Source organism: Rhinatrema bivittatum, chromosome 3, assembly GCF_901001135.1.
Source record: "Rhinatrema bivittatum chromosome 3, aRhiBiv1.1, whole genome shotgun sequence".
Lineage (NCBI taxonomy): Eukaryota > Metazoa > Chordata > Amphibia > Gymnophiona > Rhinatrematidae > Rhinatrema > Rhinatrema bivittatum.
Genome location: NC_042617.1, coordinates 272642595 through 272663986, shown reverse-complemented (window position 1 = coordinate 272663986; position 21392 = coordinate 272642595). Strand labels below are relative to the sequence as shown.

The following is a 21392-nucleotide window of genomic DNA, read 5'->3' as shown; positions in this document are numbered from 1 at the left end:
CTTTTCCTCCCTGAAGACTCCTCATGGGTTTAATATGTGCAGGAGTGGCCCAACAGCGCACAAGCCTGTAGTCAGCCGAAAACATCATAGGGGGCACATATGGTAAAGCTAGGAGTCTTGTGAAGGCAAGAGAATACGTCTACATTTGAATAAATGGGATTTTTTGACGCACAAACCTTAGAATTTAACTCATTCCTGATAAAGCAATGGACCCTGCAACCTCAGCCAGCAGTGTTATTTTACAGAGCTTCCAGGTGACTCCCTTTGAGCCCGTAGAAATCCGCAAGGGCCCATCCCTCCACCGACCTTGCCCATCCCATCACTGCTCTGGAGCCCAGGAGACGCAACAGTTGAGAGAGTTCTTAGATTTCATAGCTGGGTCTCTATAACTCCTTGTTTTACTATACAGAAGTTTGAAACTGCTTAAATATACCAGTGCAAAAAGGACTTTTATAATTGAGGGACCCCAGAAATTTGGGGAAGGATGATATTCCGGAGGTCCTGGGGAGAGGTTGCACTATGTTCTGGGGAATTGGGGGAGGGAATGGTCTGGGTTCTAGGGAGTCCCAGGAGGGGGTGCATGCTATTTTCTCTCTCCATAGACAGCAGTTGCATAACCTTTGCAGCGTCCACGGTTTCTGCTGAGCTAGTGTGACTGTTGAAAAATTAGATCCCTGTTTGTTCTGCTGGATGAATTTTGTAAACAGATGACAATCTGGGGACAGCAGAATATCTAGGATGTTTGAAACCAGCTCCCTGTCATTGCCATTGCCCCGAGAGGACACTTGTGCCCACAGTGGAGAGAGGCTGAATCTCTGCAGAGGTCCTGCAGTTCTCTGAGGATGTGTCCTGCCTGCAAGTGCTACCATGGGGACAGCAAGTGACTGTGAGGCTTTGTGTTTCCTGACTGTAACTTGTGCACTGCGTTGATCTGTAGGGTGAGAGAAAACCATGAGGTTTGCCACCTGGGAGGTCAAAGGAATATTAAAATAACTGGAATTACTGTGCTTCTGACACTAGGGAGGGTCTAGTTTAGTGGCAATTGCTGGCACTAAGACATCACAGGCCCTGGCAGTTACCTTCATTTGGAAGGTTGAGCCTCGAAGACATTTCTGCTCTCAAGAGATGAAAAAGAAAGAGGATGGTAGGGGGAAAAGTGGCAAGGTACCCTGGGTAGATAAGAGAATGGTATCCAAGAGATTGTACTAAACTCAGAAGGCTGCTGCTCCTCCAGCAAAAGTGGGAATTTGGGGATCTGCATTCTCCATGTTGTGGGAGTTTCAGGCCACTGGGTTTCTTGTTTCTCTTTAATTAATTGTGGCTCTGTGAGTGTTTGTCTTTCTGAGCTGCCTGTCATTCCGATCCTTCAGGAGGCAGTCACCAAATTCCTGAGCTTGGAAGGGGCTTCATTCACCCAGATCTTCCTCAGAGTCGCAGGGAGATGCCACAGAGGTGAGGGGCGCGCCGATAGCCACAGACTTATCACTAGGTAAGTGGACCAAATAACTGCCCAATACAGGTTTTTTTGTGATAGAGAATTGCTGGATGGGGCAACAGAACCCAAGGGGGTTAGTTCAGTTCTAGTAGTTCCCAGTATCTGGGAACCCCACAGCCAGTCCACTGTTTAGAATATCCACAATGAATATAATTGAGATATATTTGTATTCATTGGAAACTCAGTATATGGAAATTTTATCTCATGCACGTTTGTAGCAGATATCCTGAAAACCAGACTGCGGAGTCAATAGGTCAGGTTTGGATATCATTGTTCTATGGATAGTCTCCTAGAAATAGCAGAAAGAGAGCAAAGCTTCTAATGAATAGTGTCGTGTTAACATGTGGTCCATCTAAAATAAGTATATGAAGTCTGTATATAAAATGCGACCGGACATCAGAACAGCGCATTAGTCCTATAAGAGAAGGTGCTAGAAGGGGAGGAGTCGGTCTCAGTGCTCTAGGAAGAGAGGGCACTAGAAGAAGAATCATCAATCTCTTAGTGCCTGGAAGGGTTTCACGCTTCCACACACAGGGGTTGGTGAGTGTAGTAGGGTGGGAGAACCCATTGTCCAGCACGGTGTTTCCCAACCGGTGCACCATCAGACCTGATCGATTGTGCCCACAGAAAAGCCGCCACTGCCTGATGCTCAGGTCCAGACCAACACCTGGGCTCTGCTCTTAGTCACCAGTAATGGCTCTTAAATATGCAGGAGCTCCTTTCCGAGTACTTTCAGGATGAAGCATCTATCTCCTTACTTAGCTGTGGCATGAGCCACGGTGTGTAGGAATTAGCGGGCACAAGCAGGGCACAGATAACCAGGCCCTGCTTTGTGCAAGGGCCACGTACGCAGCACCCCCTCCTTAATTGCCTCTCTTGAATCCTTCCAGCCTCTATCTTTATCCCCAGGCCGATTGAGATGGGGGGGACCATGCACTAAACGTTGGATGTAATTCACTCTGCGCATTAAGAGCTACAGGAAAGAAGTGCTTTGGAAGGCACATGCAGCAGTCATAGTAAGCGAGTCAGCTGCGTGCACTGTATGGACATGTGCCTTCTCCTGCACTTGTGTATATATAAAGAAAATGAGTCCATGGGCATCTCTGCCATCTTTCTCCCTTTCTTCTAAAATTTGGAACAGACTGGTAGGGCTTTCCTAGCTCTTCTTTTGGCCATACGAGTCCCCTGCATGTCTGTGCTGCCTGCCTGCTCCCTGGAGGTTGGTGTTGCCTCACAACATTTTTGTCATCATCAATATGCTTTGTATGCTTTGGACTTGAAAAGGTTGGGAAACACTAGTCCAACGTATAGATAACGGGTAAAGAGAAATAGCAGAGGGATGGGGGGGGGGGGGGGGAGATCAGCACTGTTGTTGAAAGCTTGGAGGTGTGTTTGCTCTTGTTCTGATGGAAAATGCTGCATATAACAGGAGACATTTGAGCAATGCCGATAATTTTGCATTTCTTCCTGCTCTCTTGCTCTTCCAGCTCAGTTGAACCAGGACTGAGATCTACTCCCACAAGCCTTCATTTGCAGATACCCAAGGATTTTTTTTTTCCCCTCCCCGTTTCTGTATCTCTTCCCAACTCATTTAAGCCACGATGACTGTAGCAGCAATCCTTGACTGAGAGCCATGCACCAGGGCTCCTTCCAGAACCTGGCAATCGTGGACCCTAAACTAGCCTTGGGTGGCGGTGTCGGGCGGTGATTGGGACTCCCTCCTGCTGGGAGCTTTGAACACTGCCCTCCACATCATCATCCCCGGCCCTGGCTAGACCAGGGAGCAGAAGAGCTGATCTGCCTGGAAATGGACAGCACTGCCACTAAAGCCACCAGACTTATTCCCCACTTAAGATTATCTTGGGCCTTTACACCATGGAAGATCGCTGCCTGTCGCTGCAAAATTGCAGCAAACCTGTCCTCTTGGAACATTTAACTGCAGGGTATTTTCCATCCCTCGTTCATGCCTGCCCTTTCACAGGTAACACCCAGCTGCCTGAGCCAGAGGAATCCTCCGCCGGAGGTGGCTGATGTATGTGGTGCATCACAGCCACCTGTTGGACAGCACTACCCGCTGTGTTCCCCCGAGTTTGCATAAGAGAGGAGTCCCACTATTGCTGCTCTGAGAGAGAATGATTCTTTCATTGTTCTTCCCCCTCTAAATGGGCTTGGGTTGGGGGGGGGGGGGGAGGAGGGATTTTTCTTCTGATTTTTGTTGCCTCTTTTTGTTCAGCTTTTCTCAGGGCTGCCCGTAGGCGTTGGCACAGAATAAGACTCACTTAGTCACAGTGTGATCTAGTGTTGCTGCTGAAGCGGTTTCCATGGCAATTCTTCTCCTGTCATGTCATTGGTTGATTTCAAAGGGGGTGGGATGGGGGGGGGGAGGGTCAGGCGTGGCGAGCTGCAGGTGAGTTCAGAGGTCACCACGAACAGTGCACCTGATAAGAGATGGAGGGTTGTGAGCATGCAGGAAATCCGTCTGCTGATACAAACTGTAGCACTCCTCTTCCATCTGAGATGAGTTTATATAATACAAAGCAAGTAATATACAGCCGTCTGTTTTACACATATAACACAGGGTTTCTAAGTCTAGAAAAGTACAGCACAGAAAAACCTCAGTACGAACTGCTGAACAAAAGATTTTCTGTAATCATGTAAGTTTATAGACTGTAAATATATGTATTTATAGGTTACTGTACAGTGAAAGAAAATGAAAATTGCTGCTATACTGACATGAAACTGTTTCTTATTCTTTAGCAGCAGCAGAATGGACTCCAGGAGGTGGCTAGGGAAGGACTGCAAGATGCCAGGGAAGGAATACAGGATGCCGGGAAGGTACAGCACTGTGCCGGGGAAGGACCATGAGATGCCGGGAAGGTACAGCACTGTGCCGGGGAAGGAATACAGGATGCCGGGAAGGTACAGCACTGTGCCGGGGAAGGACCACGAGATGCCGGGAAGGTACAGCACTGTGCCGGGGAAGGACCACGAGATGCCGGGAAGGTACAGCACTGTGCCGGGGAAGGAATACAGGATGCCGGGAAGGCACAGCACTGTGCCGGGGAAGGACTATGAGATGCCGGGCAGGCACAGCACTGTGCCGGGGAAGGACTATGAGATGCCGGGCAGGCACAGCATTGTGCCGGGGAAGGAATACAGGGTGCCGGGAAGGTACAGCACTGTGCTGGGTAAGGACCATGAGATGCTGGGAAGGCACAGCACTGAGCCGGGGAAGGACCATGAGATGCCGGGAAAGTATGTATTAATAGTAATATTTTATTTTATTTTTTTATTTTTATTTCACCATCTTTCAAACCAAAACATTTGAAACACCTCTGAGGATCCTGCCCAGTGTTTTACCCTCTCTAAACTGTCTAGGACCTTTTAGGACCCCCTTCCTAGAGGTGTCTTCAGACCCCTAAGAATACTAGGATCGAGCTCTGGGGGAACTCAACCTGAAAATTCTGGGAGATGTTTCCAAAGAGAAATATTCAAAAAAAGGAAAAGCAGTAATGTATTAAAATATAACTTTTTCTTTAAAAAGTGCACCAGTATTTTTATATATACAATCATCACTACTATGCACACATACTGCCACTTCTAGTGTTCAAAGGACTGCTTTACTGCTTGCTTTGTGTGGTCATGTCTCCTGTGCATGAGACCTACTCCTCTTCCAGGGCAGTATACGAAGACCCTATGCTCATTCATGTTCTCTTTAATTTTGCTGTGTTTGCTGCTCTCTTCTGTTACTTGGCAGAGTTGCCAAGTACAGGCTCTGAAACTGTTTAGTCCTGGCCTCTACTGAATCTGGCATCCTGTAATTGCAGGAAAGAGGTTGTGTGGACATTTTGTCTGCTAGGACATGAATTCTATACATAGGCTTTCAGACAGCCATGAAATTTCAAATGGCTATTGGGTCAGGCTAGAACTAACCTTGACGAAAATTCATAGAATCATGTGATCTCCCTTGGGTAATGAACTTACCAAATAATTTTTTTTATACATTCCATATGCTTACCTCTGAATACAGCAATTCATCAGTCATATGTATTTGTCTTATCTTCCTATATTTTTATATTTATATTGACAGATGTTGTCCTATATGTTTTTAATGTTCATATGATGCAGGTATAACATGCTGAAACGGGACCATGTTGGTTTGAGAGCTCCTTTATCCGTTTTTTGTTTATATACATATTTTTACATTTGATTTAATTTCACCATTTATTAAATATTAATTATTGTCAGAGTTTGTATTTTTACACTTCTTATTGTTCTGGTGCCACTGCTCTTCAGCAGCTTCCTTACTGGTCTCCAGTGGGTGATGGAACTCCATCTTTTTTCTTTTTGAGGAGAAAACTAGGTGACGGCCTAGATCTCTTTCAAGATTTTGTGCAAGTACTGCATCAGGTAGATCCTGCAGGATGCTATGCAGGGCGGGAACAAAGTGTTCTGATCACACTTTATCCCAAAAAGGTCCAGAGTTTGAGAATCATGTCCAGGGCTGTGCCACCAAGGCATTAGTTCTTCTGCCTTGGTCTTTTTTTAGGGTGGGTTTGATTATTAAATCCTTCATCTTCCTGGATAGAATGCTTCATGATTGCCTTCTTACCAATAGAATGTATGGTGTGTGGCGTTTCTCATCTTCTCTTGAAGAGAAAAAAAAAAGGGTGGGAAGGCAATGCCATTAACCTTTTAGGGGCATTCAGGTATTTCCCTGTACGTACCCAGATCAGTCCAGACTGCTGGATTTTGCCTCCCTTCCAGCAGATGGAGACAGAGAAGAACTTGAAGAGCACCCCCTCTTAATCTGGTGTGCCACCTGCGTCTCTTCAGTATTTCTCTATCTCTAGCATTTGGAGGTGGTGCAAAACCTGTGGTCTTGAACTTACAAAAAAAAAAAAGCGGAAAAGAGAATTTTTTTTTGTTTTCTTTCTCCTTGGCAGATCAAACAGGACAACAAAGTTAATCCTTCAAGGGGGTTGGCAGGTCCTAATGGGACCAACCCCCCTGGTAGAGGGTATTCCCGGAGCTGGGGTTGGATACCCTGCCTGCTCCTTAATTCCGTGAGGCACTAGGAATGAATACCGGTGGTCTGGTCCCTCCCCCTCTTTTGTCCCGGATCCGGAGACACCAGCATACCTCCAGTTTACTCCGGTAAAACTTTTGGGATCCTCTTTTTAAAAAACAAAAAAAAGGGGGCACAGCAGTGGAATTGAGCCGGGTACTTTCTTTTCTTATTCTGCCGCGGCAACCGCATGTTTGGTGGCAGTGCTGTGTCGTGCCTGCACTTTCGAACTTTGTGGCCGCTTGCTTCTTCGGCGCTTCTTTTCCGCCGGCCATGCCACATGCCTCACGGTGCTCGGCCTGCGGGGAACCAGCTTCACGGCTCTCCCGCGCAGGCCTCTGTTCCCGGTGCCTTTACAGTGGGGAGGGGACATTGGACGCCAACAGGGGAACAGCAGCTAAGTCCCGTGGTGCGAGCCAACAGCCAGACAGGCAGGAGACCACGGCTGCAGCGTTCCCACTGAGTGTGGGAACGGCGGTCATTTTGAGTTCTTTTGCTGCCGCATCGGATGGAATGGCAGGGGGAGGGGATCTCCCGCCTCCCCTTTCTCCTGCTGATTTGAGACCTGGAAGCCCTCAGGGCTCATTTCTGGATGCTTTGATGATGACCCTGAACCCCTGGTAGGGGATGTTAGGGGTCAACCTGCCTTTTGTGCTTTTGATGCACAAAGCTTATCTGGCGAGCCAGTCTCAGCAAGGTGGGCATCAGTGCGCAGGCCGACTGACGGTACTCCGCCCTCGAAGGTCCCCAGGCGGCTGGAGCCACAGGGAGGAGTTAGGCATAGGAAGATCCGGGGTCCCTGTGAACTTCCTCGTGGGAACTCGGGCTCCTTAGAATGTCCAGGGCCTGATACTCCGCGCCTCCTTCTCCCCTTCTCTGGAGTAGATCAGGGTGAGGAACTAGAGAAGGATTTGCCGTTGGATGGCGACGATCTGAGGGTCGTGCACTTATTTCAGAGGGATGAGCTTGACCTGCTAATTCCACATGTCCTAGCCGAGTTGGAATTTCGCTGCCTCAGGATGTCCCAGGCCAAGACACGGTAGACCCTGTTCTGGCCAGGTTGTGGGGTCCAGCTACGACATTCCCCTTTCATCCTATGCTCCAACAACTGATGATCCGTGAGCGAGATACTCCGAAATCAAGCCTGCGAGTGGGACGAGCTATTGACAAGCTCTATCCACTGCCTGAGGACTCCTTGGAACTCTTGAAGGTTCCTAAGGAGGATGCTTCAGTGTCAGCTGTCACCAAAAGGACAGTCATTTCGGTGGCAGGAGCAGTCACTCTTAAAGATCTTCAGTACAGAAAGCTCAAGGTCCATCTCAAAAGAATCTTTGAGGTGCCAGCGCTTGGTATTAAGGCTTCTATCTGCAGCAGTCTTATGCAGCGAGCGAGCCTGGGTTCAACAACTCCTCAGTGCAAAAGATCTCTCTTCTCAGGAGTCTGAGAGGAAGAGCGTTTGGAGGCAGTGTGGCGTATGGCGCAGATGCCTTTTTTAAAAACAAAATCATGAAATTGACTGACTGAAAACCTTGACAAAACACCTCAGCAAGACATCGCACTGACTAGTAAAGACTTAACTAACTGGGCCAAATTTGAAATGGTCTCCATTTTGGAAGTTGAACGACTAATTAAAACCTTAAATCCAGCAAATAACTCTCTTGATGAGATTCCCATTGTAGCACTAAAAGAATTAACACAAACTATCGCTCCAACCGTCACAGCTATTATTAATAAATCTTTAGAAGATGGCACTTTACCGGTGTACTACTTAAATTAGCAATAATTAAACCCATCATTAAAAAAAAGAACTTAGACCCTACTGACCTTAACAATTATCGCCCTATTTCAAATTTATCTTTCCTTGCAAAACTTATTGAGAAAGTAGTTTTAAACAGCAGTTTGAAACACTTGGAATCAAATGACATCATCTAATCAACACAGCATGGTTTCAGAAAACATTTTAGGACTGAGACTCTCCTCCTCTCTCTAACATACACTATCATGAAATGTTTTGACAACGGGCATAGATATCTCCTTATTCTACTTGATCTTTCTGCAGCTTTCAATATGGTCAATCATAAAACTCTCATCCATAGGCTAACTGAAATTGGTCTCACCGGCTCCACTCTACAATGGTTCACTTCTTATCTTAGCAATAGAAAGTTTCAAGTAAACATTAACTCCGCTAAATCCGAAACAATAACACTTGATACTGGTATACCGCAAGGCTCCTCTCTCTCAGCTACTCTTTTCAATATTTATTTATTTCCTTTATGCCAGCTCCTTTCCAGACTCGGACTAACATACTATATGCTGACGATATTCAGATTCTCATTCCGGTTTCTGATACTATTGAACAAGCTTTCAAACTAACTGAAATGTATCTCAACGTCATCAAAAAAACTATTGACCCATATGAGACTTAGCATTAATCTCAAAAAGAGAATTTATTCTTCTTGAAAGGAAAATATCAACTGTAAACTGTACTACCCAGCTAGAGAAAATTTCAATTAAATTAAGTGATAAAGTCAGAGATCTTGGCACTGCCTCAATCCCGAGCTAAATTTTAAAAAGCACATTTCAATAAAGATCAAAGAAGGATTCAGCAAACTTTTAATGCTAAAGCGCCTTAAACCTCTTCTACACCATAACAATTTTAGAACAATTCTACAATCATTAATTTTTACTGGCATAGACTACTGCAACTCCCTCATGTTAAGCTTACCTAAATCTACGATCCGACCGTTACAGATTCCTCAAAAAGCTGCCGCCAGAATACTAACCGGATGCAAAAAATCAGATCATATTACACCCATTCTTAAAGCACTACATTGGTTACCAGTTGAAAAACGCATCAAGTACAAGGTACTTTGTATTTAACATAAAGCCATATACGGCAATCAGGTAGAATGGCTAAATGCCGTGGTCAGTCTCCATACACCACAACACAACCTCAGATCGTCCAAAAAATGGCTATTATCAATCCCATCATTAGTGACAGCTCATTTTACCACTGTCAGAGAAAGCAATCTCGTTAGCAGGACCTGGCTTATGGAATACTCTTCTAACGAATATAAGATTACAGAGCGATTTTAAAACTTTTCAGAAAACATCTTAAGACCTGGCTCTTCAAGCAAGCATATAAGGAGGGCATTGGGTAAACTAATTCATTCCACCTACATTGCGCTATTTTAATTGTTATTAATTGGGTATAGTTTTGATGACTTTTTACTGACTTTTAGTTTTTGATATATTTATTAATGTTAATAAGTATTTACATTTGTTATTTTACTTTGCTCTTAGGAATTTGATGGCTGGTACTTAGATATTTTAATTTAATTTATCATTCTTTTAAAAATTCATTGTTATACTTTTCGACATCTTTGTTTAAATAATTATTTTTATTGAATTTTAGTATTTTTATTTTTCAGACTGTTTTGTTTCTTATTATTCTTGTTTGTAAACCGTTGACTGACTGCTCCAAACGATGGTATAGAAAAGTTCATAAATAAATAAATTTATACGACCACCTCCGTACCTCGTCCAGGACTATGGTGTCCACAGTTTCGGCCAGAAGGCTTTTGTGGATATGCAACTGGTCTCCCGATGTTTCTTCCAAGTCTCAGCTGGGGGCGCTCCCCTTCAAGAGCAAGTTCCTGTTTGGAGAGGATCTGAAGCAATTGATAAAGTCCTTAGGGGAGAATAAGGTGCATAAGGTCCCTGAGGACAAGTCTAGGGGACCTAAAAGTTTTCTTCCTATCTGCTCTTGCTTTTCGGGTCAAGTCGTTTCCATCAGAGTAAGGTCCCCCCACCCCCCCTCCCTGGGATAGACAATCCTTGGGGAGATCTCAATCTTGGTCTCACTCCTTTTCGGGACATAATCCGAACCATGACGGAATCGATCAAGGGTCTTTGGGACTCATATCCTCTCAATGAGATAATGCTGGCCCATTCTTCCATTCCAGTCATAGGTGGACGGCTGTCCCTGTTTTACGAGGAGTGGGTCAAAATGATGTCGGACCAGTGGGTTCTAAACATCATAGAACACGGCTATGCTTTAGAATTTGCTCAGCCTCTGTGAGACCTGTTTCTGATCTCCCTGCAGGTCACCGGTAAAGAAGCAGATCGTGAATCATACCCTTCACTGGCTGGGAAAGTCTTGGGGCCATAGTTCCTGTTCCCCCAGACGAGTGCAAGACCGGGAGATACTCCATCTATTTTGTGGTGCCCAAAATGGAAGGTTCTTTCTGTCCGATCCTGGATCTCAAGAAGGTGAACAAAACTCTCAAAGTGCCACATTTTCAGATGGAAACCCTGCGCTCAGTCATTGCGGCAGTGCGCAGCAGCGAGTTCTTGGCTTCCCTAGATCTAACAGAAGCATTTCTGTACATCGGGATCCGCAAGGAGCATCACAGATTTCTCCCGTTTATGGTCCTCGGGAGGCATTTTCAGTTTCATGCCCTACCATTTGGTTTGACAACAGCTCCCTCACCTTCACCAAGATGGTGGTGGTGGCGGCAGCTCTCAGGCGGGAGGGAGTACTGGTTCATCCATACCTAGACGACTGGCTCATTCAAGCGAAATCAGAGGACATTTGCAGGCTGGTGAAACACAGTCTTTCACTGCTTGCGCTCCCTCAGATGGGTCATTAATTAGTCCAAGAGCCATCTGCTTCCTTCCCAGATCCTGAACTTCTTGGGAGCACGATTCAATACCTGAGTCGGCAGAGTCTTCCTCATGGAGGACCAGATAACCAAGCTGATGTCACAAGTTCAACATCTCCTGTCAGTGCCAGTTCCCAGGGTCTGGGATTACTTGCAGGTTCTTGGCTGCATGGCGTCCACTCTGGAATTGGTCCCGTGGGCATTTGCTCATATGACGCCTTTGCAGAGAGCATTGCTTTCCCGCTGGGATCTGATGTCAGGGGTATTCCAGGTTCCATTGCCACTCAGAGTCTGCCAGGTTCAGTCTTGGTTGGTGGCTTGTCCTCGACCACTTGAAGCGAGGTGTGGATCCTGAGGTGCCTCAGTGGGTGATAGTAACCACGGACGCCAGTCTCTCCAGTTGGGGAGCCGTATGCCAATCTGTCAGCCCAGGGCCAGTGGTCACAGGAGGAGGTGCAATGGTCCATCTATCGCCTGAAACGAGAGCAGGGTGCTTGGCATTGCAGAGATTTCTCCCTCTCGTCCGCAGTCAGGCGGTACAAGTTTTGTCTGACAATGTGACGACAGTGGCCTACATCAATCATCAAGGGGGGAACCAAGTGTCATCCAGTAGCTTTAGAAGCAGAGAAACTGATGGTCTTGGCAGAACGACATCTAGCCCTGCTGGCGGCCTGTCACATAGCTGGGGTCTACAATGTACAGGTGGATCTTCTCAGCTCTCAATGACTGGACCCCGGAGAAATGGGAGCTGTCCTGGGACGCAATGATGCTCATCTCTCGCCAATGGGGCACTCCTCATTTGGACTTGATGGTGACTCAGAAAAATGCAAAGGCACCATGCTTTTTCAGTCACAGAAGGGAGCATGGGGCGGAAGGGGTAGATGCCCTAGTACTTCCTTGGCCCCACGATGTTCTGCTCTGTTTCCTCCATGGCCTCTGGTGGGCCAGATTCTGAGGTGAATAGAAGCTCACCCAGGGATGATTATCCTAGTAACTCCTGAGTGGCCTCGGAGACCATGGTTCGTGGACCTAGTCATCCTGGCTTTGGATGGTCCTTTGCGACTAAGTCATCTTCCAAACCTGCTGCGTCAGGTCCAGTATTTTTAGACTAGGCATCAACGTACTTGATGCAGAAGGAGAAGTGCCAAGGGATGGATCGTATGAAGCACCAAGAGGTGTTTTAAGGGCTAGCCTGGTGGCTCAGTGGGGCCATCCCTGTGTCTGGTCTTCCACGCTGCAAGCTGGCTGGGGAATGCTGTGGAGGGTAGCGTTCACAGCCTCCAGAAGGGAAGAGAGTCATCGTCATTGTCCCAGGGTGGCAATTAGTAGCTGGTTTCATGGCCCGTGATTGAAAAGTTCTGGAAAGAGCTCTGGTGCCTGACTTTCTGGCTGAAGGACTTCCACTGCAATGTCTAGACTAGGTAGGTTGGTAGGGATTATGAAATACAGGAAAGTTTTCTCAGGCAGTTGCCAAATGAAGGCTCATAATGCCTGGATTTCAGTCCTAGTTTTGATTGGGCTAGAAGTCCAAAGGCGCAAGAGGAAATTGCTGGGTCCAAAAAAAATCCCTTTCTTCTTGCTAGACTAGCCTTTACTATGGAGATACCTCGTCCCGGGTCAGTTTGTCAGACAAAGGGCATCCAGTACCCAGCATCTCCCGAGAACACTTATACTGATTAATAAAATGAAATTATAGTTTCTACTGAGTCTAAGTGTTCTTGTATCCCTGGCTATAAACATAGAGTGTGCTTTACACTCGGCTGATGGAGAGAGAGGACATGCTTCTTTTTTTTTTTTTTTAAATTTAAGGTTTATTAGAGAAAGATAATACCGACAATACAAAACCATACAGCATCTGTGAAGCATGTACAATAACAAAATTGACAGTAGAATAGATGCAATAAAGACTTACAACAGATTCTCTGCTTTTCTCAGTTATTGTGTAAACATATCCCCCCCCTTCTGTTCCCCTCACCCCCCACCCTTCTCCCCTACCATCCCTGGGAGCTCCTGCAAAGGTAGTATGAACAAATAACATAAGAGAAAATCAAACATAAAAGGAAATCATATCTTCTTCTGTTGTTGTTGCCATGTTAGGTATAAAGACCAGGTACGCTGAAAGGCCCCTATTTGTTTCCGACGGTGCGCCGTAATCTTACTAAGGGTACAAACCTTTGCCACCCGTGACTGAACCTGCAATAATGTAGGTACACCCTGAGACTTCCAGTGTAAAGCTATCTCACATCGAGCAGAGGTGACCACCAATCTAACAAAACGCTGTAAGGCCGTGTCGAGCTGTGGATAGTCTGAGTTAAGCAGGGCAACTATGGGGGTTAGAGTAATAGAAACATGCAATATGTCTGAAAGCCACACAGCCAGTCCCTGCCAAAACTGGGAAACAGCAGCACACTCCCACCACATATGATAAAAGGAACCTCGCTCCCCACAACCCCTCCAGCACCGATCCGAGGCCGTGGAATAAATTTTATGGAGTTTAGCGGGGGTATAATGCCACCGATAGAGGAGTTTGAAACTATTTTCCAAGTAGGAGGCTGAGATAAGACCCTTACACCCCACTGTAAAGATAGTGTCCCAAAAGTCGTCACCCTGCGGGGACCCCAGATCAGCCTCCCAGGCGGACAGGTATGTTGGGCGCGTGCCCATACCCTGAAGGAGCAGCTTATAAATTTTGGACATTAAGTGCTGTACTTTGTCAGCCGCTCGGCAGAAATTCTCAAAGAGACCAATTGGCTGGAGTAAATCCCGGGAAATATGGGTCGCTCTTGCGTAACTCATTAGTTGGAGGTAGCGATAGAAATCCCCCTGAGGTAAGTCATGCCGGGCCTGGAGAGTGGAGAACGTCACCCACGAGGAGTGCTCCCAGAAGTGACTATAATTATAAAGACCCTTAGCCAACCAATCTGCAAAGACCTGCGGAGCTGTACCCCCCAAGAATGACCCAGAGTGAAAGGGGGGAAAAAAGGACCGACCCCACCTTGGACCCCACCACCTGAGGCTTCCATTTATACCAAAGGTGTAAGGTACACTGAATCGTGTCCGGTAGGCCTTCCAATTTGGGCCCAGAACTAGGAGGTTGCCAGAGGATATTAGTCAGCAGGTGTGGCCCGATAAGTTCCTGCTCCAGAATCGCCCAAGGTTTGCGGGCGGTAGTTCTGTGCCAATCAACAACAGCTCGTAATTGAGCCGCAACATAGTATCGTAATAAGTTAGGCACTGCAAGGCCCCCCCGCATCCGAGGTTGAAACAATACTTTCTGGGCCACCCTGGGGTGCTTCCCCTGCCACAGGAATTTCATAATCCTGCGTTGCCACTTGAGAAGCAGTGCAGTTGGTATGACGCAAGGAATGGTCTGGAAAAGGTATCCAATCCGGGGCAGGATGTTCATTTTAAAAGTAGCAATTCGTCCCAGCCACGAAATGTGGTATCGATTCCACTCCTCCATTTCCCTGTACAATTTAGCGAGAAGAGGTGGATAGTTAAGCCTAAAAACATCAGAATGAGCCCCTATAAATATACCTAGGTATTTAATTTTCTCCTTTGCCCATTTAAAAGCAAAACGGGCTTTCAGATCCCGTGCCTGGTCCTCCGGTAACGTAATATTAAGGATTTCGGTTTTGTCCCAATTAATGGAGTAGCCAGACACTTGACTGAAGGTTTTAATAATCTCTACCACGGCTGGCAACGATTGCTGAGGGTCCGCAAGGGTCAGAATGACATCATCAGCAAACATCGCCAACTTGGAGGAATATGACCCCACACTAATGCCCATCACGTCCCTCGACAACCGGATCCGTTGGGCCAAAGGTTCTATAAATAGGGCAAATAGTAATGGAGAGAGCGGGCAACCTTGGCGGGTGCCCCGCTCAACAATAAAGAACGGGGAATAGCCCCCATTTACCTTAATGCAGGCCCTCGGTTTATCATATAATTTCTGAATCCAGGTAATGAAAAAAGGCCCAAAACCCATGGTATGCAAGACTTGAAATAAAAAAGGCCAGTGAACCAAATCAAAGGCCTTTTCCGCATCCATAGCCATAAAAAGAAAGGGGATATGATGGCGCTTAACCCACCAGAGGGAATCCAACAACTTCCGCACATTATCGGACGCCATGCGACCAGGGATAAAACCGGCCTGATCCGGGTGAATGAGTTGTGCTACATAACCGTTAAGCCTGTTAGCCAGGATTTTAGCCAGAAGCTTGAGGTCTATGTTCAGCAATGAGATGGGCCTATAAGAGCCACACTTGGTAGGGTCCCGTCCCGGCTTTGCAATGATCGTTATACCCGCCACATTAGAATTAGGATTCAAAACCCCCTCGTGTCGCAAGGCATTAAACATGGCCGTAAGTAGGGTAAGTAAATCACCGGCAAAGCATTGATAAAACCGGGCAGTAAACCCATCCAGCCCCGGGGACTTGCCAGCCTTAAGTTGCTTAATGGCAAATAACACCTCAGATTCTGAGATATCCTTGTCTAGCGTATCCCTGGCGGACTCTGATAACTGGGATAAGGGAGTGTCCTGTAAAAAGGATTGTATGTCCCTGAACTCTATAGAGTGGTTATGGGAATACAGTGCAGAATAAAATTGTAAAAAGCAGTCACGGATCGCATCATTGGAGGTAAGTGGTGCACCATGAGCACCTACAATTTTAGTAATAGTGTTTTGTAAGCGTTTGGCTCTCAACTTATGCGCAAGCAACTTCCCCGCTTTATTGCCCCCTTCAAAGTATACTTGTTCCGTTTGCTCCAGCTCATGCGCAATTTTGGCCGCATCCAGCGCCCCAAGTTGCGATCGGTAGTCAGCTAAGGCCAAACGGAGCACTTCAGTGGGGGTTTGCTTGTGGCGCTGTTCTAAGTCCAATAATTTGGCAGTCAGGAGCGAACGTTCCCGCTGGGTCTCCTTTTTAACTCAAGAGGCCCGAGCTATAAAAGTCCCCCTAAGCACTGCCTTTAAACAGTCCCAGTAAGTGATGGCGAGATGTCAGGGTGAAGGTTATGAGAACTGTAATCTGTAAGTACCCGCCGACATTGATCCACAAAGGAGTCACTGTCAAGTAAGCTATCGTTTAGGCGCCAAAAGCGTTGGCCTTTGTCATAATTAGGGAAAGTCAGCTCAGCCCACACCGGAGCATGATCGGACCACGTGATCGACTCTATAACCCCTTTGCGCACATTTTGGATCACTCCCCTATCCACAAAAACATAGTCTATCCTAGTGTATAGGTTATGGGGGTTCGAGAAAAAAGTATAATCCCTCTGGGTGGAATGCAAAAAGCGCCACACATCTACCAGCTGAAAGTGGTCCAAAAAAGCAAGGAGGCTATTGCGGTCTCTTTTCAAAGTAGAACATCGCCCCCCCGAGGAATCAAGACCAGGGTCTAAGGGCAGATTGCAATCTCCCATCACCATCAAGTGACCCACTTTTTTCAAGAGGACCAGCTTCACCAGCGCATCATAAAATTTGGCTTGGTGAACATTGGGGGCATATACGTTAAGCAATGTATACGAGACCCCAGCAATATTAAGGACCAGCAATAAATATCTACCCAAAGGGTCAGCAACACTGTCAAGCAAGTCAAAAGCAAAGTCCTTGTGAAATAGAATCCCCACACCTGCATATTTAGCAGCTTTAGAGCTAGCCGCCCAATACTGATGCGGGTAAAGGGCAGAGCTCATTAAATGCTCATAGCGCCGCTTTAAATGTGTCTCCTGGAGACAAGCAATCGCAATATCAGCACGCTGCAGATCTTTATATAGTAATTTACGCTTACGGTGCGTATTCAGTCCCTTAACATTAAAGGACTGTACCTTAAAGGTAGCCATCCGGACAAGTGATGGTGCATTTCAAGTGCCCCAGCGTATATAGAGCAGACAGAGATAAGAGCAGGAGAGGTCCCCCCATGAAACAAGAGACAACTAAACATAGTACCAAGCAGCACGTAGCCCTCAGTGAGCCGGGCAGTAAACAACAAGGCAATGCACTCCCAGAGAGGAGATCCCCACTATTCCCCATTCCCCCCCTCCCCCCCTCCCAAAGGAACCACAATCATCTCTTGGGTCCCCCATCATCTAGGGGTGAGTGAAGACAGCTTCCCAGGTGCCGTCCCACCCGGCAGCATCAGCATATTATCAAACATATAACCAGTAACCAAACCCTCCACGTCCGGTGCGGCTTAACAAGAAACAGTGTCAAAGCCTTCAGAGCCAAAGCAGCCAGATCATGTAGGGGCTCTGTTCGCGATATCTGGATCCGGGGTGCGTCGCAGTCTCTTTCCCCCCTTTCCCATCCGCTGCCAGCGAGGTTCCTCCCTGCGGTCGGCACGTGGCGAGGAAGATGGCGGCAAATCCGTCACAGTATAGCCAAGGTCCTTCAAGATGCCCGCCGCTTCATGCACGGATTGTGCCTTGTGCGTTGTACCTTGCACAGTAAAGCTGAGGCCAAAGGGGAAGAGCCAGCGGTACCGGATGTTTTCTTTAATCAAAACAGCAGTAATAGGTTTCATAGCCTGGCGTTCTTCATAGTAGTCGGGGAAACATCAGCATAGACTTGCACATCATGTCCCTGCAGCTGCACCTTCCCCCTCTGGCGCGCCAGGGCCAGGATCTTCTCTTTCACAGGGAAATCATGGAAGCAAGCGATCACATCCTTGGGTTGATTAGGAGCTCTCTGACCCTGGACCCTGTGAGCCCGTTCCAGCTTGACCACTAGAGACCCTCCAGAGCCTGCAGCATTTTGGTTTGCATCTTGCTGTAATAAATCAGTGCAAAGCTCTGTAATAACTTGCACACAGTTAGCAAAGTCAGAGGTCTCAGGAATGCCCCGAAAGCGCAGATTAGCCCTCCTATTCCTGTTTTCTAAATCTTCCAGTTTGGAGGAGAGTTGCTGAATTTCACTAGCCATTTCCTTATGGCTATTCTGCAGCGAGCTCATTTTATCTGCCTGAGATTCAGTGAGGGTTTCATACTCAAAAAGCCTCCTCCCCATTTCACACAGTTCCTCCTTCATTTCACCCACCGTTTCACGGATCTCAGATTTAAAAGAATTGAGATCGTGGCTGAGCTCCCCAAACCAAGCCTTAAACTCACCCCGAGTAGGGATTTCCGAATCGGGGAGTGCCGGTGCTGCAGCTGAGGCCTCAGAGATCGCTTCTCCCGTCACGGCGGCCATTTTGTTTTTTCAGGAGAATTTTCCCGGGCCGATTTCTGGTAGGAAAACTTGCAAAAGTCGGGTTTGGGGGCCCGATTCGCCATCAGCAGCCTTCGGGGGTGAGCTTGGTGTTGGAGCCGCGTCAAAAGGTGGAGGGATGGCTACGATATTATCTGGATGCTATCCGGCATAGCCAGGAGCTCCAGGCTAGGCTGCCACTCGAGCCGCTGACGTCATCAGCCCCCCCTGGACATGCTTCTTTTATGAACTCACTCTGGCCTACAAGGGTGGTTGCCAGTAGCCTCTGACTCTGGCAACTGAAGACAAGTGAGGACTGGTCACGTAGCTCCCAGATCCTAGGTTTCGCCCAGGCTTAATAGAGCATTGGGGCTGATTTATTCGGAAGAAGCCTATTTCCCAGAGTGTTTCAGGTTGAGTTTCCCAGAGCTCGATCCCAGTACTGAAGACATCTTAGGAAGGGGGTCCCTAAAAGGCCATAGATAGTTTAGAGAGGATAAAATGCTGGGCAGGATCCTCAGAACCCCTCTCTTGCTCTATTTTCTCTCCTTCCTCCCCCCTTCCCTCCATGTTCTCTCCTAAATTGCTCGGTCCAGAGCACTAATAAAATTGGGGAAATTTAAAAAAAAATAAATAAAAGGCAAGTAGCAGAAATCAAGTCCGTGTCCTACTGGGGAAGGGAGGGGTCAGAGGATGTGTCTCAGGTGGCAACATCTCTCCTTGCGTGGGGCAAGCCAGATGAGCACATCATGGCTTATTAAGGAGCAGGTACTGTAGTTAAAATAAATAACTCAACACTGCCAAAACACCAGTGGTCGTGAGCAGAACTGCCACGGGAGTAGCAAGACCGCTGCAGGCAATAATAAACCCAACCAGGCACCCTGTTTAAAGGTAGGAGGGGGCTAAGCAGGTCCCCAGCATTATGGGGTCTATGTGCCTCATTTTTGATGCAGCACCAGAATTGTATACGCAAGAGGAAGATGATGTCCTCCTTCCCCTGACTAAGAAAGACCAACTGAAAACCAATTCATCGACTGAATCAGCCCAGCCTCCATCAGGGGAAGAAAAGTCTTTATTCCCAGGTGGGCAGATACCTTTATCCCCTTCCTTGCATGCCTCATTAAGAGGAAGTCTAAGCATATAGACACCTTTCCTTGGGGAGGCTAGTTCCTCAGAATTTACAACATGTGATGCCATGGCAAGGTGGTTTTTCACCAGAATTTGTACTAATAATGCATCAAATATTTTGTGCATTTCAGAAACCAGAAGGACCAGCATTGCCTAGGGCCCCTTTGGATAATCACTTCTTAAAAAAGCAGTCAGCTAAGCAAACATGGGGAGACCCTAGAGATTCCCCTCTCTTTCCGGACTCTTAGAAGCCTAGAGGAAGCCTCTGGTCAGGGGATAATTCAGATCGATTCCCAAGTAGGTTCCCAGGAGGAAAGGGAATGCTGTTCAGAAGAAGAGGAATAAGACCATAGTCCAGCTATTCAGAAAGGAGGAACTGTCAACTATTTTCAGTGTCCTGACATTTTTAAAAAAACCTCAAAACAAATCCTTCATGATACTTATATAACTGTTCTCTGTTCAACTCCCAGATCCTCATGAAAGAGTGCAAAAGATTGACTATTGACAAAACAATTTGACAAAAAAATTTTTGTTGGAAGGAGCGGAACGTTTCATATGCATTATCATAAATCCCCACCAGGGGTAATATGACTGTTGATTGTAATCATAAACGTCCCACCTCCGACCATTATATGTGATAAATGTGCTACAATCCACAAGCTTTTTGTTGAATCATTTTTTATCTGTTACTATAAAACATTATGCATAATTAATTACGGTGAAATAAATCACTTCAATTTTTCAAGTGCTGTCAAACGCTCCTCGCAGCCTTGTGTACTGATCCCAACGAAGGGTAAAAAATCCTCAAAGCCGCTGATGACACAACCTAGAACGGCTTAATTGGCAGTCTCTTATGGCTTAGAAATAAGCTCGTACAACACCCCGACTTATCTGGTGGTTGAGCGGGTCACCGACGTAGCCACGTTTCAGGTCCACATTGAGACCTTTCATCAGGGAGTTTGTCCTCTTGCGATGTGTCGTCGGTCAGTGTTGAGCCATTGCCTGCTAAGTTCCTGGCGTGAGTCTTAAGACTCTATCCAAGGCTGACAACGCTCTGGGCTAACGGAAGTGTCAATTTAAACTCCCGGTTGGGCTAGCTGAGCAACCAATCTCCATCAAGCTCTGAACAGATGACGTATACAAAGATTTACCCAATCAAAAGGGCGAAAACTCACTCCATTCAATGCGCGGTGAAATGAAAATCATGCAATTGAATTCCAGTCTAAAAGTTCATTCAACCCTGCTGGTGCTTGAGATTGCAGAGTGAAAATCCAAAAGGCTTCTCGTTTATTTAACAATCGAGTCCAATTGCCCCCACGAGGAGGCAATGGGACTTGATCCAAAATAGTCCATTTTAAATCTGAAAAAGCATGATTCATCTGCACACAATGGGAAACAATCGGTGCGGTTAAAGTGGCAGTGTGTAATTTGGACTTGTGTTCATTTAAGTGGATTCTAATTTTCCTGACAGTACGGCCAATGTACACCTTGGGACAAGTGCATGCGATAGCATACACCACATGATCTGATTCACATGTGGTGTGAGTCTTGCGGTAAACTTTGTATTCTGTAACAGGATCTATCCAAGTTTCTCCATTCATGCTCTGTGCACAATGGGCGCAATGTCCACATTGGTTGTGACTACCACCTGGTTCACAAATACGTCCATCAGTCACCGCATGTATCAATGCGTCCCGGATATTCTTGCCACGTGTCGTGACTATTAATGGAAAATCTTTGAAAATTTCATGAAGCGCCAAAACTGGCCAATGTGCCCGAATTGAAGCAGCTATGGCTGAAGTAGCCACTGACTGGTTTAACACACATACTAAACCGGGATCTTGTTTTAGA

The 21392-nt window shown here is 46.7% G+C and overlaps 1 protein-coding gene across 1 annotated transcript in view; it reads left to right on the top strand.

The window, feature by feature from the left end:
- Positions 1–610: 610 nt before the first annotated feature.
- Positions 611–21392, top strand: part of DDN (dendrin) — a 42835-nt gene continuing 22053 nt past the window's right edge. Inside the window, exons 1-2 of the mRNA XM_029594648.1 lie at positions 611–1489; positions 4253–4750. Of these exons, the coding sequence (XP_029450508.1) occupies positions 4263–4750 (488 nt within the window). The 5' untranslated portion in view covers positions 611–1489; positions 4253–4262. The remainder of the gene's footprint in view (positions 1490–4252; positions 4751–21392) is intronic.